This window comes from Periplaneta americana, chromosome 13 (assembly GCF_040183065.1).
Source record: "Periplaneta americana isolate PAMFEO1 chromosome 13, P.americana_PAMFEO1_priV1, whole genome shotgun sequence".
Taxonomy (NCBI): Eukaryota; Metazoa; Arthropoda; class Insecta; order Blattodea; family Blattidae; genus Periplaneta; species Periplaneta americana.
In genome coordinates, this window is record NC_091129.1 from 145,711,557 (window position 1) to 145,725,206 (window position 13,650).

General features: G+C 35.8%; 1 protein-coding gene across 2 annotated transcripts in view; it reads right to left on the minus strand.

Moving 5' to 3' along the window:
- The window catches only part of rb (adaptor related protein complex 3 subunit ruby), a 58,538-nt gene that overhangs the window by 11,391 nt on the left and 33,497 nt on the right, over nucleotides 1-13,650 (minus strand). For both annotated transcript variants that reach the window (XM_069844412.1, XM_069844413.1), the window contains exons 14-17: nucleotides 12,155-12,373; nucleotides 7,377-7,519; nucleotides 4,224-4,482; nucleotides 3,683-3,780 (exon numbers count right to left, since the gene is read on the minus strand). In XM_069844412.1, the coding sequence (XP_069700513.1) occupies nucleotides 3,683-3,780; nucleotides 4,224-4,482; nucleotides 7,377-7,519; nucleotides 12,155-12,373 (719 nt within the window). The remainder of the gene's footprint in view (nucleotides 1-3,682; nucleotides 3,781-4,223; nucleotides 4,483-7,376; nucleotides 7,520-12,154; nucleotides 12,374-13,650) is intronic.

The following is a 13,650-nucleotide window of genomic DNA, read 5'->3' on the forward strand; positions in this document are numbered from 1 at the left end:
ATAAAAATTTGTAAAAATTGTAATTGTAATATTGTAAAATTTTGACTTGTTCCACATCTTAAAGCTTCATTGCTCATGTAAGATTTATGGAATAAAATAAATGAATGAAATGAAATGAGTGAATAAATTTAAAAATGCAGTTATATTGTCAGACTACAAAGCAGCTATTCTATCAATAGTCTCTAAACACACACCTTCATCTCAAACAGCAGAAATAACTAAAATGCTCTCTCAATTAATATCACTCAATAATAGAATTGTATTCCAATGGATACCATCCCATTATGGAATCCTGGGAAACGAGAATGAGGATGCACTAGCAAAGAAGGGTATTTATTAAATCTACATACTTAGACTTCAACAAACAAAATTTGATAACACAATCTCAAGGGAAAAAATGGAACTCTCTGCAACATAATCCACAGTTAATTCCTGATTTACCAAGAAAATCGTCTGTAGCTGCATTTAGATTGGCAACAGGCCATGACTGTTTGGCCAAACACCTGCATAGAATTGGAATATATCAGTCCCCTAACTGCCCATTGTGCAACTCAAACCAAGAAATGGATTTGGAACACCTCAAAATCTGTGCTTCAGTGGCTGACCATGATAATATCTTTGAAAAATATTGGAGTGCAAGAGGTCGAATGACTTGATTGTCAAACACCTGGCATTAGAAAACAACAACATGTATTATTATTAGGTTAAAGTTAAAGGCAATGAAGTCTTTTTCATTCACGTTTTCTTATACACAACATAATACAATAAACAAAAACACGATCAAAATATAAACGTCATCATTGTCGTCATCATCATCAACAGTATCAACACTATAATCATCATTAAACAACATGGATTAGAGCAACTCAACTGTTCTTACGAAACACTGTGTGCATTCACATGCACTCAATAGCAAAAGAGAGCAATGCTGGCATTGCAAGCATTGGACGATTTGTTACTGTATTCTGCTTGTGTGCAACGAAGAGTGCACAAGTTGGTCACCACTGTTCTGTTTTAATATTTCAGTTAATACCTCCATCTCTTCATGGGATGGCCAATGTCACCTTAACTCTTCATTCTTTTGAATTCTGTCTGCATTTACTCTATGTTGTGTCATTTTTTTATTAAAGTGTTATATTCCAAAATGCATATGATATTGTTACTTCCTTTCATTAACTTTCAATAACTACAGTTGTCTGCCAAGGATCTTGGTACACGTTTCTCTGCAGTCTCCACTCTCTCAGCTTGTGTCGTTATCAAAGTTTATATTTCAGATTCATACTACGAAATCGACACAACCATAGTTTCAAAAAAACTTTAACAGTTTCCTTCCTTCACTCGTTAAAAGTGCTCTTTTGATTATACAAATAGGATGAAGAAAATGAAGTGAAATAGCTGAATCATTGCAATACAAGTAAGAAATACTTCACCATGCAGCTCATATAATTAAAAATATTAATTTGTTACACATATTACTGCTTTGTAGCAGAACAAATCATCACCACCAATGAAATTGTTCCACCCTCTGAAGAAATTTCTGATATTCTACATAATATATTTAAAAACTCGTCTAGAAAAAGATAAATACGAGGATCATTTCATAAGTCATGGCAACTATATTATATCAGCCGACCAGCCTCATGGTCTAGTGGTCAGAGCTTCTGGCTATAGTTCATGAGGTCCCGGGTTCGATTCCCGGTTAGAGCACAGGAATTTTTCCTTTAGGTTAAGTTTAGATTTAAGACCTCTCCTGGCACCACATTGTCATAATAATCCTATCACATCATCGGGGTAATGTAACTCCGCCTTCCAGGCGCCCCAACTTCAGAAGTGAGTTACAACTAAGCCATGGCCAGGAGAGAATACCAGAAATGTCGAAAAGACAACCTGGTGGCATTGGATAATATATATATAAGAAACATAAAAATTGAACAATTTCAAGGGAAAAATTGTTCCAGGGTCGGAGATCGAACCCGGGACCTTTGGCTGAGCGCACCAACCTCTACTGACTGAACTACCCAGGAACTCTACCAGACTCTGGCTCAATTGGACGGAGTTACGCAATAATAGACCAACAGACAATTTGAAAAAAAAATGAGATATTTGCACAAATATGTCGATTGTAGGCTAATTTAACTCGGAAAAAATCAAGAATGCGATATATGATGAATTTTGCTGCTATTTATAAGCAAAAAATTCGTTTATTGCATGAAATTCATTTATTTATTTTGCTTTGAAATATTGATTCAACTGCTGGTCTCTCATTAAAAATCGGTCAGTCTTTTTTGGTATTATTTGTGCTATTTTTTGTAATAGTATGAATGTTATAATACTTCTTGCATAAAATGTTTTATAAAAAAAACAGATGTATTTCAATGGCCAATATCTCGAAACAGGTTTTTGGCGCTTGGTCTATTATTGCATAACTCCGTCCAATTATTCCCTTGAAATTATTCAAGTCAGCTTTACAGAGAGCTATACCTGAAAGCCACATTTGTATAATCATAAGTTACTCTTCGTTAACAGAAAACCACAATTTAAGTCACACAGAACGTGTGCACTCAATGTTGGGTCTCTGGCATCTTGTCAACCCACTTGAGGTATGTGGATAAAAAAAAGGGGAAAAAAGGAGGTGAGGGGCAAGGGGGAAAATTGAGCCGTCTAGTAGAGTTCCTGGGTAGCTCAGTCAGTAGAGCATTGACGCGCTCAGCCAAAGGTTCGATGCCCAACCCCAGAACAATTTTTCCCTTGAAATTATTCAAGTGAGCTTTACAGGGAGCTATACCAGAAAGCCAGATTTGTATAACATAATAATAATTTACAAATACACTTAGCTAAATTTAAGTACTTAAAGTAGTTAAAAAAATGTTAGAAAGTATTGTGACAGTGACGTGAGAATCGAACTCACGACCAGCGTCCCGCATGAAAGCAGATCGCACAGGCTTCACGGAACATTGAGTGACGTCGCGCGGTGGAGAGAAGAGAGAGGGTGTATTACGTCACGCGACGAGTTTGCGCGCGCATCTGGTGCTGGTAGAGAGGAGAGGGCCCTGGATTTCTCTGGAATGCCATCTCTAGAGACGGGTGGAACCTTCGAGGTTACGTCGCTATGGTTATAAATTACGGTCGCGAAGGAACGACAGCAGTTTTTCAGTTGATTAGTCAGCCAGTCAGTGAGTAAGCCAGAGCAAGCAAGCCAGTCAAGCCAACCGGAGTTCGACTCGAGTGTGCGTCGGCATCTGCGTCAGCATCCGAAGGCCTGAGTTCGAGTGCAGTGGACCGCAGTTGGAGGGACCTGAGTTCGAGTGCAGTGGACCGCAGTTGGAGGGACCCGAGTTCGAGTACAGTGAACTGTCTCTGAAGGTCTGTGGTTCGAGATACCGTGAACTCGAGTGACTGAAATAGAAGAACTGTGAACTGAGAACTGGTAGTTCTGATTTGTAAATAGTGCTTTGTAAATATTAGTTAATATTAACAGTTCATTGTTGTGCGTAATAGTCCAAGTAAATTGTCATTGTCGTCGGTGGAGTGCTATAACGAATACTGTGTTGAGTGAAGATCCAATTGTTGACGAGAGCGTTTAAGGTGAATTGTAGAAAGGAATTATTGTTGTGACGAATAAATTACATTGTTGTTACTAATAAAATTCACAGTATGTACATATTTTGATAAAAGTACGTACCTGAATAGAATTCGAAGTAATTGGCATTACAGGTGTAGAAAGAGGTGTGAGAAAACCACCCAATGATGGTGTTAATACTGGAGTCATTGTGGGTGGCACTGAAAAAAAAGTCCAACATTTAATTGTCAGACTAATTCTAAACATAGTCATGTGAAAGTCTAAAGACTCATATGTTAGATTAACTGTTGATTTAGTCTTAACCCATTTGCCTTCTGGTATCCCAATATAGAACTTAGATCTTTTTCATTTCTGGTTAAACTTTCACCTATTTTGTATACCTATAGTAAATGTTTGACATGTCCTGTTTCTAATCCAAATGCTAGTACTATTACATTCACATACATCCTGGATAAAAACATATGACTAGCACAAATAGTACGCTATATCTTAAGATTACCCAACAACAGAATATCATATACTGTATAGTATATATAAAATGGGTTTACTGCAGGCAGGCTTACAACTTGCTAACGTTTTGCATGTACTGAGTAATTAACATTGTTATTACAGTCCCAAACCATTCAGAAGTTTCAGCACTCACCATCATCCAGCTCTAAGAGAAGATCGAGATTGCTTTTTGGTTTTGACTCTTGGGTTGAGCTCTCATTGAAAGATGAACTTTTAGCAGAGCCTTTCTTTGATGTTGCCTTCTTCTTATCAGCTGATGACTCAGACGAATCACTTGCCTCTTCTTCAGAGGAATCTTCCTCTTCATCACTTTCAGATTCTTCTGTGCTTTCATGACTCGGTTCTTTTGTTGTTGGTTTCTTTGATTCTGACTTCTTCGGTTTTGCATTGGCCTTGAAATTAAAACATAAATTACATGTATTCATTTGTAAGTATTTATACCAGTGGTCGTCAGCACTCTCAGCAGGAAGAGGGAGAGAGCATACCCGCCAGCAGCCACAGATGCACCATAGTGCAGTCTCTTATCTGCGGGAAAGAGATGCTAGCTCGAGGGTGCACTGGGCTAAGGACCGCTGATTTATACCAATTAAATATAAAGTAAATTAAAATTATTACAATTATCATGAGTTTGAAAAAAAAAAAAACATTAGTGTTGGGCACTGAAAAAAAAAAAAGAAAAAAAAACATACAACCACACACACAAAAACACATACATACAGATATATATATATATATATATATATATATATATACTAACATATACATACTGTATATTAATCCATTATCAAACATGCCAAAACTGTTCTTTTACAAAATAATAATTAAATGGTTCTGTACACAAAATTCACTCTATACGAGTATTTTCACCGTGCATGTGAACAAAGACAGTGCTTGATGGTAGGTTTTTAAAGGGATACTCCTGTTTTCCTACCAGTATTTCGTCATTGCTCCAATAATCATCATGTGATGCTAGGCAGTTCACTTTCCATGGTAATAATAATAATAATAATAATAATAATAATAATAATAATTCTTTATTTATACTGGCAGAGTTAAGGCCATAGTGCCTTCTCTTACACTCTACCAGGTCACAAAGTATACAAGCAGTTAAAATTTAACAAAAAGTTAAAGAACAGAATACTAACATATTACAAAAAAAAATAATAATAATAGCATAATAAAATCGACACTAAACAACGTGAAAAAAATGCCATAATAGAGAAAAAAAAAGAAAGTAAAATACATTGGAATATAGTGAAAGCAACTCATTTAGTACAAATGGTTAATATGGAAAAACATAAGGAAGAATATATCAAAATGGAATGTAATAAAATAATAATAAAGAAGAAAAACACGAAAATTAAATAAAATTCACGATAAAAAGGCTATGATAATAAATTCATCAGCTGATAAAGAGAACAAAAAGGGGAAACGAAGGAAAAAGAAATATATAGCCTATATTTTTACAAAACTATCGCAGAGAAAAGGGCTTATAACTGAAAGGAATCTAATTCAAAAAGTGCAATTTTAATTTATTTTTGAAACTAGACAATGTCCGACAGTCTCTAATATGTTGTGGTAGAGTGTTCCAGAGATGAGCTGCAGAGACTGTGAAAGATGAAGAGTACACTGGTACACTGAGGGCAAAGCCCACAGTGGCAAAAAGAACTACAGCTTCAGTGCATCTCTCCTAGATGGGGATGCGTTGGAGAATGACGCAAAGTCAAGTACCTGTCAATGAATGGGGGAGGAAGGGGAACTTTCACTAAGCTTGCATTGTGAAAAATATGTCAAAGAAAATTTCATAAAAAATACCTCACTTATATAGCACAATGTAAAATCTATCATTTACCAATCAGTGCATGTGGAAAAATCAGGCACTGAATTCCGAATGTGTATGTTAATATAAAATATTGACTCTAAGCTTCAATAACTTGACATAATAGAAAATTTAACAGCAATTTCATGCAGGACATTGCAACTGTGAATACTTCAAATTTCTCAATGAACGATATACTGATGATCTCGCATGGCTAGTCAAGGATTGTGGTTACCTTGATTTCCAGATTTAAATCCTTGCAATTAGTATTCATGTAACATAAGTGTATGTATTACGTGAACCATCATCACAGTCTAGATTAATTAAAGGACAATATTCATGTTGAAATTTCCACAATCACTGAACAGAATTTAATCACGTTGCTGAAAACATTTTTACAAGATGCAAGGCATCCATCCAGGATCGTCCTTCGAGATTGTATTAGTATTATCAGGCCTTCTCTGCCCCTCTACCACGGGATTACAACTATAATATGAAGAATAAAATTACAATATTAAATTTACAATTACAATTACAATAAAAATTAAAGTACGACAAGATTACCTGATTAATGAAAGCTAGACAATTTATCATAGAAGTTAAGAACAAATAATATTTTTGTATTTACTGAATTACAAATTAAGCCTAGAATAACAAAACTCTATAGTGATGAAATTACCATATATTGAGATAGGCTATTTTGTGATAGATTAAGAGAACTATTTACAAGAAACCATGTCTGAACGAGTCTCAATTACTGACCAAGTGCCTAGTAAGTTTGCGTTTGAATTCAATTTTATTTCGACAGTCCCTGATGCTAGCAGGTAGCGAATTCGAGAGTCTTGGCAGGGCTATTGTGAAAGAGGATGAGTATGAGGAGGTGCGATGGGTTGGTATTGTTAGTATTGTTTTATGGCGAGAGCGTGTGTTCAGATTGTGGTGGGAAGAAAGGTAAGTGAAGCGAGACGACAGGTACGAAGGAATAGAAGAGTTCAAGATTTCGAAGAGAAGGAGAAGTGAATGTAAATTTCTTTTCTTATCTAGTTTAAGCCAACCTATTGTTTCCAGGAATGGAGTAATATGATCATATTTACGAACATTGCTTACAAAACGTACACACAAATTATGAGCACGTTGAAGTTTCGTTTTGTTGTCGCTGGAAAGGTGAGTCAGTAAAATGTCAGCATAGTCAAAATAGGGAAATACAAGCGTCTGCACAAGGGACTTTGTTTGTACTGTAAGTTGCGGTTAGAGTAAAACTTTAAGCCCCAAAAACCAGCCAGCACTTCAACAGTCAATAGCACACATTAGTTCTTGACATCAGAATCACTGAAAATTAAGTTGACTTTACACAGAAAGAACATCATTTACATTCCAATAAGTCATATGCAATAGAAGTAATGAAGACAAGACTCCTGCTAAATGAAAAGAAGTGAAATTAACATGATGGTAAATACAATTGCATACCTTTGTCCCTTTTTCGTCTGTTGAATTATGACTTTCTGAGCTCTCTGAATCACTTTCTTCCTCTCTGCTGCTGTCTTCCTCTTCCTCTGAAGAACCTTCCTCTTCAGTGGTACCTTCTTCTTCACTACTATCTTCGTCTGAATCTGTTACACAGAAAAAAGAAGTATGAACACGTAGTAACTCAAAACTGTGCTGGAATGCTATATAGTCTATAAAATATATTACAGTAGAATCCATTTTTAACAAATCTCTGAGGGATTACTTTTTTTTTCCTTAGAAAGGGGTTTTTCCTTAAAAGAAGATTTACACAAAATGGGAAGGAAAGGCTAAAATAACGTGTGTTATACTGTATACCAAACATTGTAACCATTTAATTAGGCCTACCATCATTATTTACAGTACATTTCATTATAATATTTTCCAACTCTTCGAATGGTGAGGCACGAATGCTTTTCTGTTTGGTTTAACCCAAACCACACTATAGTCACGATGCTGTTATTCCCGGCGTGACTCCTACTCTTTGCTTACGTCTCAGAAAGTGAAGGCTCTATGAAGTCCAGGTATGTAGTATCGTTCGCCATTTTTGTTCTTTCGTTGCCGAGCTACCAGACGAATCTATTTGCCACACCGTTAAACATTATCATGTCGTAGCTCCTCAAATAACTCAAACGCACTGTAATTTAGCAAATAATTGAGCGGCAAATACTGTTCTCCAACCAGGAGATCAACTGTGAAAGGAATGTGCTTACTATTGCGTCATCTATTGGAGCGAAGTAGATAGATGATATTATCATTATGTCAGTTTAAAGACCATGCGCTCTCCTGCATATGTATGGAGAGATTAAAAGACCAGGAGATTAACAGTGATCTAATTTTGTAACTAGAGTAGTATAAACATGTGTCTGTCAATGTTATTGTTTGTGCTGTGATAGCTAGCCAATAGAGATACGAGTACCCACGTGTGTGACCTTATGACATCTTATGACATCAACATTCATTCACAGCATCACCCCGCTGCGTTTCATTCTGGAAAGACTTTCTCGTGGTTGGAGTACAGTAATGTCCTCGTGTGCTTTCTGTGAACACCAACGAAAGAGCCAAAATGGCGGGCGATTATATTAAGTATTTATCCAGCCTTAGGAAATGCATAACGTCATCATCAGTGAATCACAAGACGCACACGTTTGAATGTAGCCGACCTGCAACGTGATTGGCTGCCGGAAATTAGAGCGACGGGACTATAAAACTCGGCATTGAAAATTTATTATTTCTTCTTCAGTAGTTCGAAAACCATACCTTTTGCCATACGCAATAGTGTTATTTAAGGATTAACCTCGACATCCCTTATTATTTTCACTTCCTGTGTGATAGTTAATGTCTTCTGTTTAATCGCAATCATAACGATGCATAAACACCTTAAACTAACAAAAAAAATTTGGAAACAGGATCCACAAAACTCGCGAGAACAAAGCAAGCAAAGCAACCACTCTATGAAAGAAACATAAAGGAAGGTCACGAAGAATGATAAAGAATAATGCTGCCACGTGGTGCCGCGTTACTATTGATTGAGATGCACTATAGAATATGCTGGTACTATTGATTATTGAAAGTCGAGTCCATATTTCGGGCTTCATTATCACAAAATCCACTTGAAAAGTATTCCTTAATTTCCTTAAACCGGGTTTCCTTAAAAGTGGGAATTAATTACACGATAATTTGGCTGGAACTTAACAGATTATTACTTAAAAAAAACAGTAACATTAAAACCAGGTTTTACTGTATGTTCATTTGAATAATAACATCTGAACCTGAAATATTTAAGTTCATAGATTAAACAATTTACAGTTGTTCTCGATCTTACATATATTTATTTAAATCCTGATCATGAACTATGTTATGGTTGGAGAGGGAAGTTTTTACATAAAGATTAATTTTTGGTCCTACAGAATTTATCTGTTATGGTAACAATTAGAGATAAACAAAACTAACTGCCGCTCTCGCTCGCTGTGTTCGTTGCATTTGTCTTTCGAGTCTCGTCTCGTCATTCTATTGCGCTTCGAGTCTCGCTCATCATTCTCGAAATAGCATTTGGTCGGCGTGAAAAGATTTCGTAACTTTGAATAACAGACATTATATTTTATGAAATAAATTATTAATAAACTTATATAAAGAATTCAAAACATTGATTGGAACAAAAAATTCTTATAAAGGAGCTTCATTTATTTTTATTTCCCTATTTTCAATAATTATATTCAATAATTTTTTAGGTCTATTCCCATATATTTTTACCAGAACAAGTCATATAGTACTAACATTATCTTTAGCAACATCATTCAAATAAATAACATTATAAATGAGATAAAAAGACAAAACAGAACAGTATCTTAGTCATCAAAATTTTCTGGTTCTATTATATGATATTACCTAGGTTATACAAATAAAAAAAAATAATAATTATCAAATAAATTTGCATGTCTAAGAAACATAAAACATGACATTAATATGTTTTTACTTGAGATTGCACACTTGATCTTCAACATATGAAAAGAAAATTCCTAGCCTTTTAATAAGGACCTAGTAATTAAATAAAGACTGGGGAACGGATTATTATACACTGAAAGGTAGAGATGATGTTTCAAATAGGCTACCTGATTGTTTATACATATATAACAGTTGCCAAAGTAGATCAAAGTTCAGTCAGGTATAAACAATTGCTGACTTCGGGACTTCGGAAGATGATCAATATCGAGTCTCAGAAGACTCACAACCAGTCTTTATGTCAAGGATGCGACGTAATACAACACTGTCGTGTGGGTTTTCGGCTTTGCAGGCGCTTTTAATCTCATCTTTTTGCTCGTTGTTCATCTCTAGTAACAAATGTTAATAGAAGAGAAAAATTTGATCCGGCCAATCCCCGGTGCCAGAGCGAATTCTTCTCCTCTAATAACAATTGTTACTATAACAGATAAATTCTGTAGTGTATATACTGTGGAATCCCGGCCACCAAGTCACTCAACTGAGTGCACTCCTTGTATAATGGCAGTTGACTTAATATATTATGTCAACATGGAGTAAAGCCACAAATGAAAAACACTATAGAGGAGAGAGATTCGATCCGGTGCTGTGGATTGAACTTCAGCGTAGCTCAGTGGTTAGTGCGATTGGTATATATAACCAAGGACTCGGGTTCGATCCCCGGCGTTGGAGCGAATTTTTCTCCTCTAATAACGAAAGTTTTTTTTTTTAATTAATGATATCTTTATCTTTGTACTTTTCTGAGCTCGTTTCCTCATGTTCATATAATTTGTTCTCCTGATGTCTTCCTTTTCTCAATACAGTACAAAAAGCTTGACACTTTAAGTACTCAAACACAAACAAGTGCATAATAGTACAGGAAAAACGAGAAAAAGATGAAGACACCCCAGTATCAGTCATAAAGTGAAGTAACTGTTACTAATATGCAGTTATGCAAAATGAAAACAAACAAGTACTAGGTTTCTGTTTGCCATTACTGGAAAATAACCTGCACATTCTTTCAAAATGAAAAGAAGTTAGACAATTCTTCATCGTGACTGGAAAGAATCCACAATTTCCAATGTAAAAATTATTCAGAAACACGTGGATTTACTCGTAAACATCAACAAACTGCAGAGTTCTGAAACTTATTTCGATTTTATGTTAATATTTCAACAGATCATGTAATTGCGATTAGGATAATTCGATGGTGTTTGGTAAAGGGAAATAAATCGTAAAAATGAGTTTTGAGATAAATGAAAATTAAACTTCGAAACCTTACTGCAAATAATTCTCTATACAAATAAAACACATCAAATGCTAGTATTCTTTTATAGATTTACCAATTTCTCATACAGAATAATATCTGTAGTACTGACAATTAATATTTGAGGAGAAAAATTCGCTCTGGCGCCGGGGATCGAACACGGGTCCTTGATTCTACGTACCAAGTGCACTGACCACTGAGCTACGCCGAATTCAATCCATAGCACTGGACCAAACCTTCCTCCTTCAATGTTTCCCTTTGTGGCCTGACTCCAAGTTAGGCATATATGTTGACGTATATGTCCAATGCCAACTGCCATTATATTAGGAGCGCACTCAGCTAAGTGACTTGTTTGGCCGGGATTCTGCATAGCGGCGTAGCTCAGTGGTCAGAGTGCTTGGTACGTAGAACCAAGGACCCGGGTTCGATCCCCGGCGACGGAGCGAATTTTTCTCCTCAAATATTAATTGTCAGTATTACAGATATTATTCTGTATGAGAAATTGGTTAATCTATAATATTCTCATAGCTGCAGTGCATATGTCTGTACAGATTACTGTGCACTTAACTGCGGAATCCCAGCCAAACAAGTCACTCAGCTGAGTGCGCTCCTAATATAATGGCAGTTGGCATTGGACATATACGTCAACATATATGCCTAACTTGGAGTCAGGCCACAAAGGGAAACATTGAAGGAGGAAGGTTTGGTCCGGTGCTGTGGATTGAATTCAGCATAGCTCAGTGGCCAGAGCGCTTGGTACGTAGAACCAAGGACCCGGGTTCGATCTCCGGCGCCGGAGCGAATTTTTCTCCTCAAATATTAATAGTATTCTTTTGTTTTTGCACACCCACTTGTAGAATTTAACTTTGTGTATTCACCTGGAGAACAAAACTCCAGTTGCACAAAAAATGACTTAATTCCCTTTACCCGAACACCATCGAATTATGTTATCCATCACAACTTCATTTAGAACACATGACTCCAAATTTGCAAATACCTTCATCTGCAGGAGAGCTCTGCTCTGACTCTGAGTAGAAAGAACGTTTCTTCACAGTATGCTGCTTCTTGGTGCGTGTCTCTTGAACTGGAGCAATTGGTTCAACATCTCGCACACAAGAATCAGTAGCTGTCTCAGGAAATGCGGGCAGATCATGGTAACCATTTGCTCTTGCATTTATGTAATGGGAGAGAGAACCCAGCTGAAAGTGTTCTCGATCTAAAAAACCACAATCAAGGATATATTTTAAGACTATAATACAGGAAGGAAGGAAGGATGTTCACTTGTGATCATATTTTAGATTTTGTACTCATCTCAAACTTTATATGATGTAGGCCTACTTTTATAGAAGAGCAAAAAAAGTCACATGTACAGAAAAATGTTTAGTTACAGAATTATTGCAAGTTGTAATAAATTAATTATTTTTTTACTCTGTATAAAAATACCGTATCCATCTTCAAGAAGGGAGAAAGTCCAGTTCATTTTAGGATAGCTTATGAAAGAAAACAGCCTCATAAAATAAAACTTTCTTGACTTTGGTCTGTTTGCATAACACACTTTCAAATTTGTTAATCTTTCGGGCTATTCCATCTCAAATCGACCGAAATATAGAGAAAATTGACCTTGCAATTTTTAAATAAAATGAAACTTTTTCTGTCCATAGACAATTATGATACAATGATTTGTGCAAAGTTTGAGGCATCAGAACTTCATAGTGTTTAAATTAAAACCATTTTAATTTATAGTATTTTCATAAAATTAGCAACTTTAAACTGTTGTGGCTCCGAAACCCTTTCACCCAATGATCAAAATCATGGTTTATTTTGATGCTGAAAAGTTAAGTTTATATTGACATGTAAACAGTTTTTCTTACTTTTTATGGAAATGAAGAAATTTAGATGTTTCTTAATTAAGACATCTTTGACCACGAAAAAATATTTTTAAAATATATGGTTAGATTCCGCATTGAAAGTACAAATAAACACGTATTTTTTACTGGTGCATCGTTGATAAGAAAGTATTGAAAAATCAAATAAAGAATATAAATAGTACACGCGTGAGCTAACCAGCTGACTGTGAGGCGGGAGCTAGCCTAGGCAAGCAAGGCCAGGAGACAAACACGTGATGTTTCGTCTAGCAGCGCATAGCTGGGCTAGCTTTATAACAGGTTTTCATAAACACAGGAGTAAAATGACGCCCAACGCTCGCTTATCTTCATCTCTCGGCCAGTGCTTGCTGTGTTGTGCCTTTCCAAGTCTAAGCGTGTGAAAATAATTTATTTAATACCCCCAAAACTTATTGCCGTGACACTAAGCAAACAATGCCGAATCCCTCTTAATAACGCAAGGTTTTTTCTCAATATTTTTTTACATTTTTACAAATGGGCAAAAAGCCTAAAAGGAAGTAAAATCAGATTATCTGTCTCTCTGTGTACAATAAAAATAAGGACTACTTCTTAACATAACCTACCAAATGTCAGCTTCAAAATAAGCTCT